The sequence below is a fragment of the Chenopodium quinoa genome, unplaced genomic scaffold, assembly GCF_001683475.1.
Source record: "Chenopodium quinoa cultivar QQ74 unplaced genomic scaffold, ASM168347v1, whole genome shotgun sequence".
In the NCBI taxonomy this organism is placed as follows: domain Eukaryota; kingdom Viridiplantae; phylum Streptophyta; class Magnoliopsida; order Caryophyllales; family Amaranthaceae; genus Chenopodium; species Chenopodium quinoa.
In genome coordinates, this window is record NW_018744813.1 from 2,591,504 (window position 1) to 2,613,800 (window position 22,297).

Sequence of the window (22,297 nt, forward strand, 5' to 3'; positions counted from 1 at the left end):
TAAACATGTAAATCATTCTAGTAAATGGGTCTTGTAATTCAATTAATGATTTCATTTTCACCAAGATGTGTCATTAAATTGATTCAAAAGTATCTTATCCTCCTAATTAAATTAATTGCTTTATCAAGATCTTATAGTTATTGGCAACTAAGGCAAATATTTGTTTGCAGGCAATATTATGTGCAGGTCTCTATCCCAATGTGGCTGCAACAGTGGAGGGTATTCATGCTCCAGCTCTTGGAAATCTAAGGCAATCACTTAAATCTATATCTAAGGGCAGACCTGCCTGGTATGATGGAAAAAGAGAAGTTCATATACACCCTTCTTCTATCAATGGTGATTCAAAGATCTTCCAACATCCCTTCCTTGTGTTCCTTGAAAAGGTCAGTATGATTGAGATTTTGTTTCCTCCATATAGTCAATTCTTGTTTTGTCATTGTCATTTTGCAATAATTGGTGGGAAATATTTCTGTATGCATGTGACAAAGTGGTTGGATCTGTTGAATTTGATTTTTTTTTTTTTTTTTTTTTTTTTTTTTTTTTTTTTTTCCGGTTAATCCAGTAAACTTCAAATTATGTACACTCTATCTGATCATATTGCATTCTTGTCTGTGTGAGCATATATCTGAATCATTTCATCAGATCAAGCTCATTAAATCTGGTGATATGATTACTAGTCATATATCCCAGATATGTCTGAAAGAGGTTATATAATGCAGCATGGGCAGTACTCACTGCTGGTCTGTCAATATTCATTGATGCATATCATGGAAATGAAAGGTGTAATGACCTTCGACCAATACAAGCACCTTGACATGGTGCCCTAAGCTTTTGTTCCTTTCAATATGAATCCCATATGAGATTTAATTCTAGATTGTTTAAAATTCAATCTATGAGAGTGATGACTAGTTCTATACTCCTCCTGTCTAGGTTGAAACCCACAAGGTTTTTCTACGAGACACTACAATCATCTCTCCATATTCTCTTCTACTTTTTGGTGGTTCCATGCAAGTTCATCATCAGGTGAGTTACTTTGCCAGATACCGATTATAAATAAATATCAACTTTGATAAATGACGATCCTTTTTTACTTGTAATTATTTGGCCGTTTTTGGACATATATGTGTTTAATTTGCTTTAAAACTTGTGTTATCGATAGGGTCTAGTATGAAATTGTTTTATTTGGAATTAACCTTATTCCTCTAGGTGATATTCTAATTGCAGCATGGTGCAATCTTCCCAAACTGTGCATTAAGTTTGGATGATTTGATTTGAATACCAATGTAATTTCCATGTTTGAAGTTCTTGCTATACTATTTAGTACTCCGTATTCACTTAATCTCTTGAAGTATATATATTATTCTCATACCCTTTGTGCACCTTGACTATGTTAAAGATATTTGTTGCTGTGTCAAAAAGAAAAAAAAAAAAAAAAGAAAAAAAAAAGATATTTGTTGCTTGCTTCATACATGTAGAACCTTTTCCATCATCAGGGAGAGAGCTAAGTTGCATATAGAGTTGAGTATAGGGAAGGACATGGTCTGATATTGGGCAAAGCTGCATGGTTTGGCATCCTCACCCCCCCCCCCCTCTCCCCTGCGCTCTTTTCAACTGGTGATTTGATGTTTCAACCTTCTAGAAAATAAATTTTAAGACATTCACCAATTCTTAGAAAAGTCCTGCTTTCTTATTTTAGTTGCTAGGTTAGGTTTTTCACACTTGCCCATGCACATTTTTTGCTATCAATATCCCTAATTATACACTCGTAAAAGTTAAAATGTTGAAAGTATATATTGAGGCAAATTTAAGAAGACCCCACATGACTGTATTTTTTATAACGCGTGTCACAAAATGTCAAAGCAGTATTTATGGATAGTGTAACATTTTACAACGTTGCAATTAAAAAAGAACGGAAGAAGTATATTTTCCAATAATGGCATGTTCTTCGGCTCACTTTCATGCATCTCTCTTGGTAGGGAGTGTTGACCACCATGGCCGGTGGTCTTCTTATTCTCATGAAGTGGAATGATCTATGACAAAATTGTTAATTGATTCATGTTTATGTTGCCCCTTTTTCTCCCATAATCCCTACTAAGATTAACTAGAAAATTCTCTTTGAGAAGTACAATTGTAAAATATTGGTTTTTAATTGCAGTTGGGACTTGTAACGGTAGATGGTTGGTTAAAGGTAACTGCACCAGCACAAACCGCTGTGCTATTCAAGGAACTTCGATCAACTCTACAGTCTGTTCTCGACGGATTGATCCGTAATCCACAGGTTATCCCCTTGATCATGTCACCAGGTTGTCACTTTATTACAAAAAAAATAGCAAATGAAATAGATGTTCTTGAACAGACATTTTTTTTTTGTTGTTGTGATTACTTAAGCATGGTTGAGAACAGAGGACATAAACTCATAGTGGTATGGACAGCCATATCTCTGGAAAAAAAAAAAAGAAGCCAAATAGAAGAATATAAATTGAAGCATTTGGCTGTTACTAGTCATGTGAGACATATAATGTTTGAAGAGGTTCAAAGCAAGATAAGCTAATATCTTTTGGCAAATTGGTCCGGAGGATGTATTAGAAGTTTCTGTTATCAGTGACCAATGGAAGCATGAAAAAGATTAATAATGCCTTCGTCCACAAATAAACTTGTACAGTTTTAATGTATGTCCACAATAATAGTCATGTTACTTTGTATGGAAATATCACTCTCAGTTTTAGGCTCAACTTAATAGCTCTGTTTCTTATTATGTGCAACAAAGGAATATTTTATGTCTCACAAATAATACCCTTTTGTTGCCCTTTGTTGCACAAAATAAGAAACGGAGGTAGTATCTACATTTATCTTATATTGTGTTATCTGAATATTATTTTATTTTTTTTAAAGAAACTTATCTGAATCTGAATATATCTTAACTTATGTTGTTTCAATTGCCTTATATGTGCATGAAACTTTTTAGAAAAATTTAGAATTAATTTTGTCTGAAAAAAGAAAAAAAAAACCCTTTGATTTGTAAGAAATTATTAATTTGCCAGAAGACTCAGAACTTACATAACTTTTCCAAAGTTATTTTTCCTTGCCTTGTGGTTTGGGTTTTAGGTTAATCTTACATCATCTTCTATAAAGCCTTCCTTTTTCTAATTTGGATGGAGTATTTGTGGATGATTTTTACATAATTTGTTGGCTTATTGCTATTGGATTTGTTGTGGAGGATATGAAATTTATGTAAAAGCTAGTCTCGTCCTCATTCATGCTTGTGTTGTTCAGTCATCTGGCAAAGACAAATGCTCAAAGGGCTTTTCTCTTTTGGTTTTGTAATTTCTTAATTAAATTACTTATTGTATTAGACATCAAGTACAGATGTACATTGATAAATGATAAATCATGCACCCAAAATGTAATTGAAAAAGTCAGCTCATAGATAAGCTCACCACTATTTTATTTATTTATTCTGGGGGGGGGGGGGAAAGGGTGATAATTGCATTTCTTCCATTCCAATCTTATACCAGATGTTGAAAGATCTTGAAAAAACTTAAAATTAGATGTGGATAAAGAGGAACATAGTGTAATGTTTGATGCGGAGTAAATTAATTGGTTATCCACTTTTGTGACTATATTAAAGGATTAAACATTCTCTCATCGTAATTCAGGCAATAGTCCTGATTTATTGTTTATTTTATTTTCCTCAATAAACTAGAATTTAATTTCTCAAACTTCTTTTTCTTTTATTTGTTTTTGTTTTATAAATTTGCAGAGAGCAACAGTTGAGAATGAAGTTCTGCAATCTATTGTTCACTTCTTGGTGGCGGGAACCAAACCTCAGGCTTAACATATAATCAGCAATACAGGTTAGCACATTATGATACTGTGTCTTTGGCGTATATATGGAAAACAACCCCCCACCCCCCACCCCCCCTCTTGTGATAAGCAATATTTTTTATAAAGCGTTAGGTTTTTTTAATTTGTGAGTGAACTACCCCTGAAAATAGTGACCTTTATGTAAACATGCCTAAAGATAAATAAAATAAATGGGATCTTACATTGGCAAAAAGTTTATAATTCCTACCGATAGAAAGCCACCATATGGTCACTAATTCACTATGTGATAGGAATCCTTCTTGTTGTTTTTCTCTTATTTTCTAGAGCAATCACCTGGATGCATCTTATTATAGAGAAGGCACCTTATCGGAGTGGAGCCTCTCTCAAGTCAACCCAGCCCGAGTAAGCATGCAAGGCCTTTTGGGAATTTTAGGGGGTGGGGTATGGGAAATCCCTAGGTGGGGACTGATCCCATGTGACATAAGATTCCTTACACTTGGTGTTATCCTTGACACATGATTGTGGGATAGATGAAGGTGTTATTTACTATATTTGTCAAGGTGTTAACATACGAATTCAAACTAAAATTGCTTTATGGGAAGACAATATATCATATATTAACTAGTTTTAGGCCCAGACGACGTCTTGTGTTACCACATTATTTCCATGATACTAATCTTTATTAATACTACATCCGTTTCATATTATTTGCAAATAGTATGAAACGGAGGTAGTATTTAAATTTTATTGAATGACATGTAATATGGTATTAGCTTAGTGGTTAACACATTGGCATTTAAACTTCAGTTTGCAGGATCAAATCTTGTAAGAGCCATTTTTTTAATCATGGATTGAAAATTGGATTAAATGAGAAGAGCGTCGCGTGACACCTAAACTTCTTTAGGAACGCCTTCTATACATATAGAAAAATTTGTCAATTGCAGTCATTTAAAATTTTTATTTTGTAAATTGCAGCCATTTAAAAAATAAATTACAAATTGCACCCCAAAACATTCTTATAAATTTATTGCAATTCGATTCAACTTTTTTTATTGGTTCATGTGTCGAATAACATTTGATTAAGGTTTTTATGGGCCATTTTAGCACTTAAGGGTCCGAATTGAGCTCGAAAAAAAAAAAAAAACTTGTTTTGTGTAACAAAAATGTATGAGTTTGTGGGCAACTATTTTTTTTGTTGTAAAAACAAGACACTTATGTTATTTTTTTTTTGTCAATTTCAAGCTAAATTCTGACCCTCAAGAGCTAAAGTGACCTAAGAACTTTTGGATTGCAATTTATTTTTTAAATGACTGCAATTTACAAAATACAAATTTTAAGTGACTGTAATTTGTAAATTTTCCAAATATATACGATGCATTCTGTAATTGTATTGCTCTGTATTCTCAACTCCACCTTATTGTTCTTCATGATGATTTGTCATGGACTACGATGAATCCCATTTGAAATAATTGTGGGTAGCTTTTAATATCATCTAATACTCTAATACTAAAATTTTCTCTTTCTTTCCTCCACCTTTCACTTCTTATGAGGTCATTCTTGGGCCAGGGATAATAAAGTGGAAATTTTGCTTAGAAAAACCTTTTAAAGTGTTCAAAAAAACCTTTTAAATTTTTTTTGGCCAAGAGAAACCTGTTTTAAATTTTTTTTTTTATTTATATATTTTTTTTGTGTGGTTAAAGACAGACAAGTGAGACTTGCTGGTGTTCACTCACACTTTTTCGGTGTTGATCACCCTTTTCCCCTCAGGTGCGACTCACGTGGCACTTAAATCACTAATCACACCCCCCTTTCCTAATTCCCCTTTTCCCTCCAATTACACACACTCTCTCCTGCCCTCTCTCTCTCCTCTCTTTGAACATCATCAATGAAGAACTGAAGCTGCATTCATTTTACAACAACCAAAAATAGTAAATTTTATTTTAAAATCGATTTTTTCTTTTGTTACGGGAAACATATCATTGATACTTTACTCTTCTACTATATCATAGCTAAGGACAAAGCGAAGCGCACTGCGTCATCATCAAGGGAGCGGAAAGCCACACTCACACCTCAAAACACCTCCTTGAACCATAATTACTGCATAATTGAGAAAGCTTAAAGGGGGGGAGGACACTAATTTCTAATCATAGTTTCAAAAAACTAAGAGATGGACAAATTAAACACTTACCTCTAGTCGAAACTTGTTGGGAAAGCATTCAATTGCTTCAAATTAACTAAAGTCCAACAATGGCGTGTGAACACAAAGCAGATAAATAGGAGAAAGAGGAGAGAGAGAAGGGGAGAGAGAGAGAGAGAGAGAGAGAGAGAGAGAGTTTAATCGGAGGTTTAATTGGAGGGAAAAGAGAGTGGAGTTAGGAAAAAGAGGGTGTGATTAGAAAATTAGTAATCACGTGACACGCACATGTGGGAAAAACGATGGTCAACGCCAAAAAAATAAGAGTCAATGCCGGAATGTCTCACTTGGTTGTCTTGAACAAAATAAAAATTAAAACTAGTTTCTCCTAGCAAAAAAAAAAAATTAAAAGGTTTTTCCAAACATAATGTTCGCTTTAAAAGGTTTTTTTTGAAAAAAATTTACTAATAAATTAAGGTGGTAATGAAAGCCAAACAAGAAAAAATATAAGTGATTAGAGGTGGTGTTGGAGGGATATAAAGTGTATAAATAAAATAATGTAATAGTGACATGAGGAAAGGAGACAGGTGAACTTGTGAAGGAATTATTACCCTTATAATGAAGGTAAAAGTTACCCACTCGGCCACCCCTTCCCCTAGTGTAAATATTACCCTCAAAAGTAGGGTAATAGTTCACCTTTCTTCACTTATCACCAGTAGGGGGTGAAAGTAATTCGGTTTAAAACCAAACCAAATCGAAAAAGTAATATGGTTTGGTGTTTTTTCAATACGATGCGGTTTGATTTGGATAAATATAAAAGTACTTTATGTGGTTTGGTTTCAGATTTGGATTTAGAAAAACTGAAAACTAAATTGTAAACCAAAATTTAGGCCCAATATCTAATACAACCCAAATCCTCAAAGCCTAATTCTTAATGCCTAGTTGCCTACACCCTCTTTTAGGCAAAATTACTTATACCCCTCCACTAAATTACCATATATCCCTTATTTCCTTACTATAAGTCAAACTAAAACCCCTTCTAACTAACCACACATTAGTTGTCCACTAATCATGGTATCTTTAATGGACCACTCATACCCCACATATAAATACATTACCAAAAAAAAAAAAAAACATTTCAAATCATTTTCACTCTCTATAGTGTTCTTCTTCATCAATATCTCTAGACTTTCTCTCTCATCAAAACAAAAAAAATCCAAACAATATCACTCCAAAATTACTCCAAATTACTTTAAAATACAATAAATGTCTAAAGAAATTCTTCAATCACAACATTATTTCTTTATTTTTTTGAAAAATCACAACATTATTTCAAGAAAAAGTAAGTAATTTGTTCATTTTTGTGTACAAACCCTAGTTTTTCAATTTAAATATGAGATTATAAGTTATGAAAAATAATATGCTATGATTACACTTATTTTTATGCAAAAATGATTAAAATCTACTATATTTTGTCTATTTTTCAATTTGTAGTTAACTTTATCAAGGAATTTGCAAATTTTGTGTTTTTATTTTTTATTTTTTTGACAAAGGATAAAGGAAAGGAAACTCATACATATTACTATTAAAGCAAATGAAATGGGTGGTAGCCTCTCCTACAATTTGGTGTGCCCTGTGAACACACTTCCTGTCTGCTTTGTAAATATTACAGTGTTGAAAGGTAGACCCTAGAAGTTGAACCTGTTACATATATAAGAACTATAAAATTATCTAACTTTGAAAATTAAGTATAGAGTATAATTGCGCTAATTTTCTAAATTAGTGATTTTTCGTAAATTTACTGAGATTTAAATTAGTTTATATTAAAACTGACTTTTCAGTAAATGTTCATTTTTCATTTTGATAAATGTTCATTATGATATTAGTATATGATCATTTACATTCTTACCTTTCGTCTATTAATGTTCAGTCTTAATTGAGAGAAAATTACCCTAGTTTTGTTTATATAATTCACGTATTAATGATTGTTTACTAAGATTTAAACAAATGTTCATCATTTGAATTTAAATACATACATGTTCATTCTTATATTGAAGATATCCACATAAATAAAAATAATACAGGTTTAATTTCATATTAACTTGATATATACTTGTATATGCTCATAAGCGTCATTTAAGTATTATATTACATATATTTTAACCCTAATATTGATAGATGTTTATTCCAATTTGATACATAGATGTTAATTTGGATATAAGTATATTCATGCATATATTAATTCTTGTTCATTCACATGTTAAAAAAATGTTCAAAAAAAATTCACATATTGTTGTTCATTCATGACAGACCTTTGATAATTCTATTTTAAAATATAATATAATCTTATGGTATTTCATCCACGTGTTATCTCAATGCATGCTAAGTTGTATTTTGACATATTGAATTATTATCAATGGTCATTTACATATTAATAATAAATATTTACTTGGTGTTTTGGGGTTTTTTGTACGTACCCGAGTGGAGGGCGTGTACGTCCCGCGGGAGACAAATCCATAATGCAACACTTGAAGGGCTTGGTCACCTGCAAAACAATGGACCGCCGGGGGGGCGGTGGTCCGCCTCTGACAATCAAGTTAGTGACCGAAATAATGTATTTTAGAGAGAGAAAGTAGAAAGAAGAGAGAGTAATTGGGGGGGGGGGCATTGCCCTTGGAGAGAGAATTGGATCCCCTGAAACTGATGTAATGATTAGGGGTGAGCATGGGACGGGTATCCGTATCGTTAGTTCTAACGGTTCGGGTACTCGATAACCAAAATCACTAAAAGTGATACCCATAACCGGAACCAATAAGTTCCAGTACCCGGATTTTTGGATCGGTTATCGGGTACCCAATATGATATCCAATAATGATAATTAAACTTAATTATGTAGTTATTCTGATATAATTTACAACTAATTAAAAACAATACCATATAATCTTGACCAAATTAATAATATTACTAATCATTGATATTATAAAGTGATTATGAAGTAAAGTAAAAATTTAGATTTATATTAATAGATTAAAGTAGGGAAGAAAGCAAAAAAATGCTTATCGGATCGGATCGGGTAACCGTTAATTTTAAAATGATACCCATAACCATACTCGATAACAAATTATTGGAACGGGTACCCGAACCGTTATGGGTATCAGATCGGGTATCCTAATTTTTTGAACGGTTACGGATTGGTTTTTCAGGGTTTCGGTTTTTTGGGTAGTTTTGCTCAGCCCTAATAATGATCAGTATTTATAGAGCATTGGGACATGTGCCTTTTAGGTTATTTAACCTAAATAGATTGGCTTCCCACCGTTTTACGGTTTCTAGAGTTATGGGCCTGGAGCCCATTTTTACCCTTCTATCATAGAATGACACGTGTCATGCTCTAATTGGCTCATTGAGCGCTGAGCTGGCGGACACGTGTCGTTGTGGCATTGGTCCACATATTGAGGGTATTTTTACCCTAAATACTTAAATTTATATGTTCTTTTTCATATCAATAAATGATCATTTAAAATTTAATACATGTTCATTTAGGTTTTATACATTTTCATTCTCAAATCAAAAGATTTATATATGTTTATAGTGTGTCCATTTTTGAATATGTAATTAGTATTTATGCGTAAATGTTCAATTTTGAATCCTTAGATTTCACGTACTTTTGTTTGGAATGTATTGTTGTTATTATTATTTTTGGTATTCATGCATAAATGTTCAATTTTGAATCCTTAGATTTCACGTACTTTTGTTTGGAATGTGTTGTTTTTATTATTATTATTTTTTTTTTGAAAAAACTTGATCGATATCTTATTGTACAGAATGAACAAGTAAGGAAGTTGAAGGCGACATATATATGGTGCTCATATTATATTTTTCATGGAAAACACACAAATATATTATTAGAGGTGAACACGAACAAGGAGGATACATATAAACACATTTTATTATACCAAATGTAATAAATAATGTTCATTTAACAAGACACATATGTATATTTGGTTCACTTTCATGTTTATGAAATAATTAAATTTGTTATTATTGTTATTAAACTAAATTTATTTTGTATTGGAAATTATTTTTAAGCATCGTTTTATTTAAATAAGCAGAAATCTAAGACATATATATTTACCTACGTCTTACTATGAAACTTACACGTAGCTCTTTAAATGAACATTTGTTAATATAAAAATGAACATATATTGAAACACGAATAAATAAAAACTGAACATTGGATGATGCAATACTTTTTACAATAAAAACGATTACTACTTATAAATAAATTTTTTCTCATATTTAATTTATAGAAAATTCTTAAAATTCAATTCAGAAAATATATTAATTTGAACAAAAACACCTTGTTATTAAAATGAACATTTAATTCTACAAAAATGAACAGTTACCAATACGGAAATGAACATGTTATAAAAATTTACAAGATGAAAAGAGGCAAGGGCGGGGCATGCGTGAAGGCGAGGGGGGTGCAGGCCAGGGGGTGTAGGTAAAAATTTGTACTCAAAGCCCCTTAACATGAAAGTGGATTAGTTCACTTATATATTTTGGCACTTTCTTTACCCCTTAGTTGTGCAGGTCTAATACCCTTAAATTTCAAAATATGTGTATTAATTTCATGCCTAATACTTCATGCTTGAGAATCAAGCCCCAAAAAAGTTACAAATCAAAGCCTAAAACGCTAGGCTAAAAAACAGCGGTTTTTTTTTTATTTATTTTTTTTTTATTTTTTTTTAAACCAGGTTAAAAACGATGCGGTTTGGTTTGGACCTAGTAGTAACATGGTGCGCTGTAGTTTGAAGAATCCCAAATCGAAATAATATGGTTTGATTTTGATTTGGGCTATAAATCACACCACAAACCGAACTTTCACCCCTAATCACCGTGCCATCACTACATAATATAAACCTCATTATAATTACAAACCATCATTATCTCTTCATCCCTTACATATATTTTCATTTGGTTGATTTAATTTATATTACCTTAGCAATGTAATACGTACTCTCAATCCAAGCATGCCCCAAGTGTTTCTTTGTTACCTGGCTATAATCTTGTAGCTTTTGCTAAGTTTTACGTTCTCTACTTCAAAGAAAAAACTTTTCGTCGAAGCCCGCCTTGTGCCGCTATAATCTTGTAGTTTTTGCTAAGTTTTACATTCTCTACTTCAAAGAAAAAATCTTTTCACCGAAGCTCGCCTCGTGCTTTGTGCTTTTATCACTTGGTCTTCTAATCTTCTTGCTAGTTGGAAGAATGAGAAGTTTGTTATTATCGATCAAATATTGGATGACCTCTTTTAGCTTCCAACAACTCTCGGTAGTATGATCCCTACCTTGATGGTACTTTCAATGAGCGTTGGAATCCTAGTTAGGTGATCTACTTTTGGTGCTGGATCTTGAAGAGATCCAATAGGAGAGATAAGTCCCTCGGCATGGAGTCAATCGAAAGAAGTATCATAGTTCATCCCAATAGGGGTTAACTCTTTCCTTAGTTTCTTTTTAGGTCTTTGATTATCTATGGCTAAGACATCATTAAGATTAAAGGTACTAACATTGTTACTAGAGTAGGTGTTTTCGGAAGAAGAAGGACTATCGTTCTTCTTTCCTTTTCGGCCGCTATTGTTACTATGATTAGTAGCTTTCTGTTTTGCAAGGTCATCTTTAATGTCAATAGCTATGTTATAGACGACCTTGAAAGTATTCGAGTTGTTTTGGTATTTTAAGTGCTTTGTATACTTTTCTTAGAGGTTTTTGATGAACATCCTCATAGACTCTTTCTCATTTGGAACCTCAACCATCCTAGCGGAAGTTTCCTTCTATTTATTGAAGAAGGCAGTAAATCCTTCGTTTTCTTTCTATTGAGAATTTCAAGTTTCCTATGATAAGTTTTTACAAGAGTATTGCATTTGTATCTATTAATGAAAGCATGTGTTATAGCATCCCAACTAGCGATTTTTTCTTTATCTAAAGAGAAAAACCATTGTTGACATACTGTATCAAGCGAAAGCGAGAAGAGTATAGGGAAGATGATAAATCATATTTGTATAGGATTGTTGGACATTTTTCATTGTTTTTTTAGTTACTTCTTAGTCTCTTAGTCGTTAGTTAAGAGTCAATTATGCATAGGTTATCACTATCGTGCTGTATTATGCTCCGTTTGTGTTTTCTTAATGTTTCAGGTAGTTCTCTTAGCTATTTGGACACTATCGGGAGAATTCAGCATTTGTCGAATAGTCGTTGGATGGAGGGATGTTGATTTGAGGTCGATGATTCATTAACCTTGTGCTTATATATGTATGTAGATTCCTTGAAGGAAATCGGAGTTGTTTTGTAGTCCCCATTACATGTTCGAGATCGTTTTAGGCCTTTGGTGCATTGACAATTCGAGTTGCTAAGCATTCTTATATCGAGCTAAGCTCGAGCTATAGCTCGAGTACTAGCTCAGTATGGCCGCAAGCCAAGGAAGATGGATCGCTCGCCAGCTAGCTCGAATATTAGCTCATCGCTGCCATATGCAAAGTCCTATGCGAGCTATAGCTCGCGAGCTAACTCGCCAAGGCAGTAGCTACATTCGACGAGGAAACAATAGCTCGCTCGTTAGAGAGCTATAGCTCGGCCCTGCTATCTTTCACGACATTAGTGAGCGAGAGCTCACTCGATGAACGAGCTATAGCTCGTTGCTGCTCCAGCGTTTCTTGGTTGTTTGACGTCATCAAGTTGAGTATCGTGCCACGTCATCAATTATCATCCAATAAAATTATAGCTTATGTATTTATTTATTTATTTTATTTAGGTTGAGGCAAAAATATAAATACTGGAGAGGATTTTATTTTGCCTCTTATGCTTTATTTTCTAGATTAAACGTTTCTAGTTTTCTCTCCATTGTTGAACCCTATTTTATTATTCTCCATTAATTTAATCATTGAGGTATTTTATTCAATCTTTCGTTCTTTATTTTGTAAATTATGAATTCTAGTTTATTTATCTCCTTTTTATTGTTTATTTCAATTATGAGTGAGTAGTCGTTTTCTAGGGCTTGAATATTTATAAATTTTTACCTTGATTAATTGTGCTTAATTATTTATAAATTTATGGATTAGAGCTTGAATAATTCTAATTGATTTGTGCTTTATTGTTTGATTCATGTAATTGGCTAATATCATGAGTTGATTATTTAGCTAATAAAAATTAGAATTGAAAGATCATATTTTTAGAGGTTTAATTACAATTGGCGAATTTGATTACGTTAGCGACCGAACTACATATGTTAATTTGTAAGCGTTAATTCCTGACCGTAGTATTAACAAGTGCTTTAATTATTTGACCTAGTTTGTTTATTAATGGATTATTTGCATTTCTTGGATTGGTATAAGCATGGTAGACTGAACGTATGCCCTAGACTATAATTTATCTGAGAGCAACCTTATTTTTATTATTGTCATAAAATAGTTAATTAATTATCAAACCACTCTTCGTTTATTGAAATAGTTTATAATAATTGGGCAAAAACTAATAGAACCTGCCTCCCTGTGGGATTCGACCCGTATTTGCTAAGTCTATGCTAACAACAGACACCGTGCCCTTGCGGTATAACTTTTATTCATCAAGTTTTTGGAACCGTTGCCGGGGAGACGGCTAGATTCTATTAGTTTTAGTTTGATTGTTTGAAATGTTTCCAATGTCGCATTGGAACTTCTAGTTTCAATTAGGACATTCTCGTTGCTTTCTTTTCTTTTTGTTTATTGCCAGATCAAAACAAACAGGTGATTTGATCCCTACAAATTTGGACTTGGACAAGACTCTTAGGAAAATCAAAAAAACAAAGAGATGACTACGCAGTAGAGCTCTACAACACAATCTGACACACACAAAGAGATGACTGATAATAGGTCTCTTAATTCTTACGGGGTACCATCCCAAGATGGCATTCCAACGGGTCTTAAAATGCCAGAAATCACTGCAGAGAACTTTGAAATTAAACCCGCATTGCTCAGTATGGTCCAACAAAATCAGTTTAGCGGCCATCTTAATGACGAGCCAATTAATCACTTGCAACGATTTCAACAATTGTGCTCCACTGTTCATCACAAAGGGGTCACTCAAGATTAATTTAGAGTGATGTTGTTCATATTTTCCCTTCGAGATAGAGCTCAAAAATGGTTGAATACCGTCAAGGAGACGGAGTGGAGAAAAATTTCTCAAGCATTCCTCAAAGAGTATTTCCCTCCTGAAAAAACTGAAAAGATTCGACATCAAATATCATCATTTTCTTAAGAGTCGGGGGAATCTCTTAGTGAAGCATGGGATAGATTCTTAGATCTTCAACGATCATGCCCGCATCACAATTTTGAGAAGTGGAATGTTGTACATATTTTCTATAACGGACTAGAACCCGAGACTAAATGTATTGTTGACTCTGCCGCATGTGGTGTGTTCCCTTGACAAGACGATACAGGAAGGGTATGATTTTCTTGCAAATCTTGCAGCCAATCATTTCTCTTCTCCAAGAACGCGAGCAAAGAAAGGGAAGATGGAAGTTGAAGCCTATTCAATCTTGACTTCTATGATGGCTCAATTAACTGCAAAGATTGATGCGTTACAGGCTACTTAGTACTCCTCTCTTGTATCTGTTAATGCTATGTCTTCTCAACCTCTACAAACTAAATTTTTTTTTGTGAATTGTGCGGTATACAGGGTCACTTTGGATATCAATGTGCTCAGAATTCTCAAGATACCAATCTGATGGAGCAGGTGAATGCCTTTCAACAAAGGCAACCAAATGACCCATATTCTTACACATTTAATCCAGGTTGGAGGAATCATCCTTACTTTTCATATAAAAGTAATAATGTTCAAAATCCTCCACCTCAGCAATAGTGTCCTCAGCCTTAATAATATGTTGCAAGGCCTCCACTCAATCAACAAGGAGCCTGTCATCATGTTGCTCCGGGTTTCAATAGACCACCTCAACAACCTACTCATGGAAATGCTAGCACTCAAGAGCTGACTATGTCTGACCTTATGAGAATGATGACATCCATGAAACAAAACACTTGCACAAGTCGCAGGTACCAATATCCAAAGGCAAACTGGCCACTTACCGGGACAACCTGTCCCCAAGGAGACCGCCAATGCTGTCACTACTCGTAGTGGTGTTAGCTATGAAGGGCCCCAAATTCCTATTAACGATGCCAATCTTGAGAGGAGAAGAGTGAGGTTGTAGAGAAGGCCTTGGATGATGTTCCCACCTCGAAGGATGGGAAGGCTAAAACAAGTGATGCTGAGAAAGAGAAAAAGAAAGGTTCCGAGCCTCCATCCATCGAACCAAAGCTGCCATTCCCACATCGAATGCAAAAGACCAAGATAGATCAACAATTTGGTAAGTTCTTGAATTTGGTCAAGAACCTTGAGGTAATCGTTCCTTTTACTTATTTAGTATCTCAAGTACCGATGTATGCAAAGTTTTTAAAGGAAATTATTACTAAGAAGAAAGACTTCGGTGGTGTAGAAACAGTTACTCTAACTGTAGAGTGTAGTGCTATATTGCAAAATAAATCCCCACCTAAGCTTAAGGACCCTGGTAGTTTTTCCATCCCATGTCATGTAGGTGCATAATTCATTGATAAAGGTTTATGTGACTTAGGTGCTAGTGTGTCTGTTATGCCTCTCTCTGTTTGTAACAGGTTGAATATGGGAGCTTTAAAATGCACACAAATCACCTTGCAAATGGCGGATCGTTCTATAAAATACCCTTTAGGTGTTTTGGAGGATGTCCCCGTTTGGGTTGGGAAATTTTTCATTCCTGTTAACTTTGTAGTTCTGGATATGGAGGAGGATAGAAATATCCCGATCATTTTAGGCAGACCTTTCTTGTGTACTGAACGTACTGTTATTGATGTCAAGTCTAGGTCTGTTACTTTTTCTGTTGGTGATGATACAATGACTTTTAATCCAACCAATGTGATGAAGTCGCCTATGCTTGAGAATACTTGTTGCAGGATTGATATGCTTGATGAGCTTGTGAGAGATGATACACCTCGTGAGTTAGCTAATGATATATTCGAAGCTGTTCGTACCCTGGAGGTTTCTAAAGGAGAAGGAGATGCAGAGATTGACTCCTTGATTCGTGACTTTGATGCCCCTAACACTGAGGGGTTTGAGGTAATGGAAACTATTTGTTCTACTTCTGAGTCACAAGTAAAGAATGTAGAGTTAAAACCTTTGCCTTCTCATCTTAAATATGCATTTCTTGATGATAATGAGGAATTCCCTGTAATTGTTAGTGCTAGACTCGATGATATTAAAGTTTCTAAGCTTTTGACTGTGCTTCGCATGCATAAAAAGGAAATAGGGTAAAGCATCGATGTGTTGGGGTTTGGTGAGTCCGAATCACCGCGGAAACAACCCCGACCCAAGGAACCACTCGTAATTAATAAAACCATAAAGCATAAATAAATAAACACAAGAAAAGGAAGAACGAATCTTACCATTGAAGCGAGCTTCGCCCTCTCAAAACGGGCTCTTACTTGAAAGCCTTGAGCACCGCAAATGTCGTGCCTTTAACGGTATCCACCCACAAAGGACGAACACGACTTTTTAGGTCCGCTACCTTGGAGTTAGCAAGGTCCGACCAAAACCCAAGTGTTAATGGAGTTTAAGAGTTTTTCCAAAATATGGAATGCTCTTTCTAACTCTCACTCAAGCACTTTACTCCAAATCCCAAGGTTGGTATTTATAGAGGAAAGTATGAGTGGGAATTTCTATCCCATCAATGTGGGATCATGTAATTCCACAAATTAAATTAAAGCTAAATTAAATTAAAATTGCAAACTAATAATAAATCTACAAGTGGCATTACCATGTGAAATGGGTTGGTAAGGACCACATGGAGAGTAGGGGACCATACTTGCTCCCCACTCAATACTCTCCTTGTGCCACATGTCCTTACCCACTTGCTCCCATATTCCTCAAGCTTCCCCATAGTGACCGGCCCTATGGCCCAGCCACGAGCCCAGCCCCGCATCAAGATGCGGGCAGCTGCTGTGCGCGCAAGCCACGCACTTGGTGCGGGCTTGCTCCTGTGCATGGCTACTAGTGCGTGCACTGCTAGCACGCCTAGCTTGTGGCAGCTAGCTGCTGCACGCACCACGTGCACGCGATTGCTAGCTGCTGCTGTGCGTGGCTGCTAGCACGGTGCGCTAGCACACACTTAGCCAACCATGCTAGGATTGGCTTGGTGCGCTTGCTAGCCACCTATGCTTGGACATTTTTGCCCCTAGCATTCGGATGCTTGGGGCATTCCGATGCTAGGGGTATTTTGGGAATATGGTCGATTTATTATTATTTTGCGCGTCTCGTCTTTTTATTATTTTCGACTCGACTTCCGACGATCGGTTTCGACGCTCCAAGCTCGAATTACCGACGTCTAAATATTTAACACTCGTCTTCCTAATTAATTCGTCGAGTCGGTTCGTATATTTTGCTTGGGTGTGACCCGAAGGGTTCAGTCAAGATTAAGCTGTAATATTAATTATATTAATATTACTGATCGGAAGCGGCTTCCACCCAGGCATTCCGATCACTTGACCTTACTGAATATATTAGCTTTCTAATAATTCTGAACCCGCTATCAGAATAATACACTTGTTCGAAAGACACCATTCCTTTCAATATCCCACTTGTCCTTCCTGACAAGTGTGCATTTAGTGTATAACCCCTTTCCTATGTCTCTTCATGTCTCTTCATGAACTACAAAGTAAGATTGCTCGTCATCTCTGTTACGTCCAGAAGTGTTTCTCGAAATCCGAGTTTGACTGTCAATAAGTAGGTGATTTCTAAAATCCATCTGAGCACGACCATGCATTTTCATAGTCTCGGTCTTCGAGATGCCTTGTAAACAACAAGAAATGTTCCCTATTGTTAGTAGGGAGACATTTCTAGTCTTGTAATGTAGCTTCTCTTACTAAGAGGACCTAGCCGCCCGATATCTGTCGTTATAATCCCCGGTTACGGAAGACGTTTGGCGGATACCAAAGCGGACTAGTACTCAAACAAGAGACCTCCCACTACTCATGGTCTAGGAAAAGAGTTCCGATAGTAATAATAAGATAAATACTTATGACGATTTTAAATCTCTTAAAGTATTCTCATAGGTTGATCCAGTATGGTTCTAAACCAATACCTGTGCAAATGATTTATATCCTCATAGCACAAGAAACGGTGCTTTAAATCATACTACACACTAATCTCTAATGATCATTAATCGTCCACAAAAAATATGACCTTGATTAGGGATAATTTTTGATTAAAATATTCAATGTTCACTTAATAGGTGTTTCTTTATCCAAGCCATTGACTTGATACTCTATTTTGAATATTTATTAAAATCGAAGGACTCATTATTTAATTCTAAACCACAATTAAATAGAGACGGAGTGAATTAAATTGCATGAAAAATTTTAATTACTCCAAAAACTGAATGGTTCATCATAGTGCTTTACATTAACATTGTCCAAAATTTAATTAAAACACTATAATATGGAAATCAAAGCCAGTTCGCGACATGCTTGATTCCCATTGCCTCAATGTGTTTGTTGTGCTTCACTTGAGACAAGGGTTTACACTAGTAGAAAAAGGCTCATTTGTGTCGCTCATTTATAGTGTATTTGCGTCGCTTCTATGAGCGATGCAACTGCTCGCGACGCAAATGACTTTTAAGTCATTTCCGTCGCTTCTAGGCGCGACGCAAATAAGAGTCATTTGCGTCGCTTCTTTATCAACAAGCGACACAAATGACTTTTCTGATAAACTTATTTTTTGTCATTTGCGTCGCTCCTTTATAAACAAGCGACACAAATAACTTTTCTGATAAACTTATTTTTTGTCATTTGCGTCGCTCCTTTATAAACAAGCGACGCAAATGACTGTTCTGATAAACTTATTTTTTATTATTTGCGTCACTCCTTTATAAAGGAGCGACGCAAATAACTTTTTCAGATAAACTTATTTTTTGTTATTTGCGTCACTTCTTTATAAAAGAGTGACGCAAATAACTTTTCTGATAAACTTCTTTTTTGTTCTTTGCGTCACTCCTTTATAAAAGAGCGACGTAAATGACTCTTCTGATAAACTTATTTTTTGTTATTTGCGTCACTTTTTTATATAGGAGTGACGCAAATGACTGAGTAGATAATACAAAACTGTTGTATTTGCGTCACTTGTTTGTTTAATGAGTGACGCAAATGAGGTGAATTTTTTTTTTTTAATTATAATATAATAATTGCCTTGTATATGTTTGTAGTACCTGTTTTCCTTAGTAGTGGTATAAAGTAATATGCTAACGCTAATATAACTGAAATTAAAATGCAATATTATTGAAATGCAAATGTAAATTTCGGCAGAGTCTCCTTTGTAATATGGCCTACCCATAAAATTGGGAATGACGGCATTATATTAACAACCTGTCCATTAATTTACATCTCAATATCATAGACATTATACTCATCATCCCAACACCAACTAACCTAATTACTTTTCAAGCCTATAATCCAAAACAAGAGTCAAACATGCGCTAAGTGGTAAATCTAAAGTTCAACATTACATATAAAATACTCTGCCCAAATATCTCGGATCTCATTTATCTCCTCCTCGGTGTACGGTGTAGTTCTTGAAAAATCCTATCAACACAACAAATATACAAGAGGAAAGTTTTAATTCAAGATTGTATCTAACATCAAATTGTATTTATCAAACAAAAATGAAATATTTGACAACTCATACCTGAATAAGATCTTCACTGCTATGGTGATGTTCAAGTATTTCGTACATATAACGCATGACGTAGTAGCCACACTCACGTCCACCCAATTGTTGAGGACACTACATGTAATATATTTGTAAGTTGAATTAAATTGCTATACTTCAATTATTAGGAAACTAAAAGTTAGGGTAAGAAATTAAGGTAACCTGTCCCAAATGCCATGTCAATTTACTTCCCCTAGATTGTCCACTTAATGCCTTAAAACTTCGAAAAGCACTACACATTTGAAATAAATAATATATATATTACCCTTACACACATAAAATCATGACATTAATAACAAACTAGACTTACTTTGTCATTGCAAACTTAATTGCTAAATTTCGCTTCCACCTCAAAGAATCAAAGATGATGACTTCACGCTTAGCCATGCATAAGACCAAAAGAACCCTTCTTTTTTCCCACAAAGCATTTTTATGTATTGCTAAACTTGCGATTTAACATACATTTCTTTTATTCTTGAACACACTTGGGGTACATAATAATTTATGTAATTAAAACCCAAGAATATAGAAAGGCATAGATAAAATCAATTGCAACGGAAAAACAATGAGCATCATAGTACTAACAACAAGCACATACTATTAATATACTATTATTACTGTGATTTATGAAACTTAGAGCTTAACTATCAGCACATGAAAAGCACTACTTTTTATACACATTAACTACTGTCGGTGATATTTGCAATTGTGATTGGGAAATCAAAAGTGGTGTGTGTTAGAACTCCCTTACATTTTATCATAACAAGTTGCAGCGTCCTAAGGACACTGTCAAGAACATTAGAATTTCCATTCTGTAGCATTCATGTCTCTGCAGGCATGCTGTGACAGTACAATTGCGGATGCATCTTGTAGTGATTCAGCTTCCACAAGGAGGAATATTACTATATTAGTACTATGCTATTCTACAGACTGTTCAAAGATGCAAACAAGCAACCAGTAGTATATTGCAAAACAGCAACTGTAAAAATCTACAAACTAAATGTACTAGCTGAAAACATGCAGGTGAATATATTAAACCAGTAGAATTGAGATGAGCCTCAATGAAAATTCAATGACTGAAATTGTAAAAATTCAATTAAATCTGCCATATAATTTCTAATTAGTGAACTAACACTAAACCTGAAATTAAACTAAGTCATTGTTCAAGTTAAATGCTACATTGTATCTACCATTAAAAGATTGAACATAAATAGAGGCAATCTTACCATAGGTGAAATTGACTTCAAAAATTCAACAATGTCGAGCCGAAATCGATTTTTGGGGGCGAAAATTAAGCGATTTTTCCACTCGAAAATTCAAAAATTCAACATTGTTGTAATTTGCTTGAACTTCCTCGGGTTTTTGGGGGCAAAATTAAGCGATTTTTCCACTCGAAAATTTCAGATATTGCTCGAATTTTTTCAGCAAGATTTTTAATTGAATTTTTTGGGGTTTCTAGGGTTCGAATTCGTATGGAATTGAATACATTTTTTGCTCGAAATGGGGGATTTTTGGTCGAAAATAATCAATTTTTCTGGGGTTTAAGGGTTCGAATTAATTAGGGTTTTTGGTCTAAATTTTCGCTCGAAATTGCTCGGATTTGCTGCCGATTATGGGTGTTGAACTTGATTGCGATTTTGGATGTTGAATTTGCTGAGGAATTGCAGTTTTTTAGGCGAATTTGTGGGTGTTTTTTGGGCGAATTTGCTGGGTGTTTTTTGGGCGAATTTGATTGCGATTGTGGGTGTTGAACTTGATTGCGAATTTGCGATTATGGGTGTTTTTTCTTTTTGTTTAGTGAATTAGTGAAAGGTAGGCGTGAAAAGCTAAGGTAAAAAAGCGCAGAATGAACAACCTAAAATGCATCAGAGTTATTTGCGTCACTTTATAATAAAAATGCGACGCAAATAGCAAAATCTGAAATGCTGAAAATTTGTTATTTGCGTCGCTCATTTATTAAAAGAGTGACGCAATTTATTCACAACCTTATTTGCGTCACTTAACAATAAATGAGTGACGCAAATATGTTTATTATATGCGTCGCTTCTATAAATAAAAGCGACGCAAATGATAGAAAGCTAACATACACTTGACTTTTGCGTCGCTTCTTTAATAACAAGAGACGCAAATAACTTTAAAGGATGGTAAAAATACACATTTGCTTCGTTCTTTAGAATGAGTGACGCAAATATGGCGACGCAAATGAGCCTTTTTCTACTAGTATTAGTAAGTGGATCAGCTACATTGTCATCTTTTCCACTTTGCAAATTCTGATTTCACCCTCTGTCTTCCATTCTCGAATCATGTGAAATCGCCTCTTGACATGTTTGACCTTCTGATGTTCTCGTGGCTCTCTAGCCTGAGCAATAGCTCCATTGTTGTCACAATGGAGGTCTATTGGACCCTTGATGGAGGGTACAACACCAAGTTCATCAATGAACTTGCGAATCCAAACTGCCTCATTGGCTGCCTCATACGCTGCCAAGTACTCGGCTTCAGTTGTAGAATCAGCGGTTGTGCTTTG

At 34.7% G+C, this 22,297-nt stretch overlaps 2 protein-coding genes across 3 annotated transcripts in view; one reads left to right on the plus strand and one right to left on the minus strand.

Annotated features, from left to right (window-relative positions):
• LOC110704052 (DExH-box ATP-dependent RNA helicase DExH7, chloroplastic-like) overlaps nucleotides 1-5,255 on the plus strand; it is a 40,706-nt gene extending 35,451 nt beyond the window's left edge. The window contains 5 exon segments of the mRNA XM_021881839.1: nucleotides 171-383; nucleotides 931-1,023; nucleotides 2,156-2,278; nucleotides 3,761-3,854; nucleotides 4,633-5,255. Of these exon segments, the coding sequence (XP_021737531.1) occupies nucleotides 171-383; nucleotides 931-1,023; nucleotides 2,156-2,278; nucleotides 3,761-3,835 (504 nt within the window). The 3' untranslated portion in view covers nucleotides 3,836-3,854; nucleotides 4,633-5,255.
• A 14,122-nt stretch (nucleotides 5,256-19,377) lies between these two features.
• LOC110704025 lies at nucleotides 19,378-21,628 on the minus strand. Of its 2 annotated transcripts, none has more exons than XR_002507849.1 (4): nucleotides 21,000-21,628; nucleotides 19,936-20,005; nucleotides 19,750-19,848; nucleotides 19,378-19,646 (listed from the first exon to the last, which is right to left on the minus strand). XR_002507849.1 is itself a non-coding variant. In XM_021881818.1 (4 exons), exons 1-4 carry the CDS (start codon nucleotides 20,158-20,160, stop codon nucleotides 19,554-19,556), a joined length of 339 nt encoding a protein of 112 aa, XP_021737510.1. In that variant the 5' UTR covers nucleotides 20,161-20,213; the 3' UTR covers nucleotides 19,378-19,553. The 2 variants fall into 2 exon arrangements, 1 of the variants encoding a protein (XP_021737510.1); XM_021881818.1 differs by lacking the exon at nucleotides 21,000-21,628 and adding an exon at nucleotides 20,084-20,213.
• Between the last annotated feature and the right edge of the window lie 669 nt (nucleotides 21,629-22,297).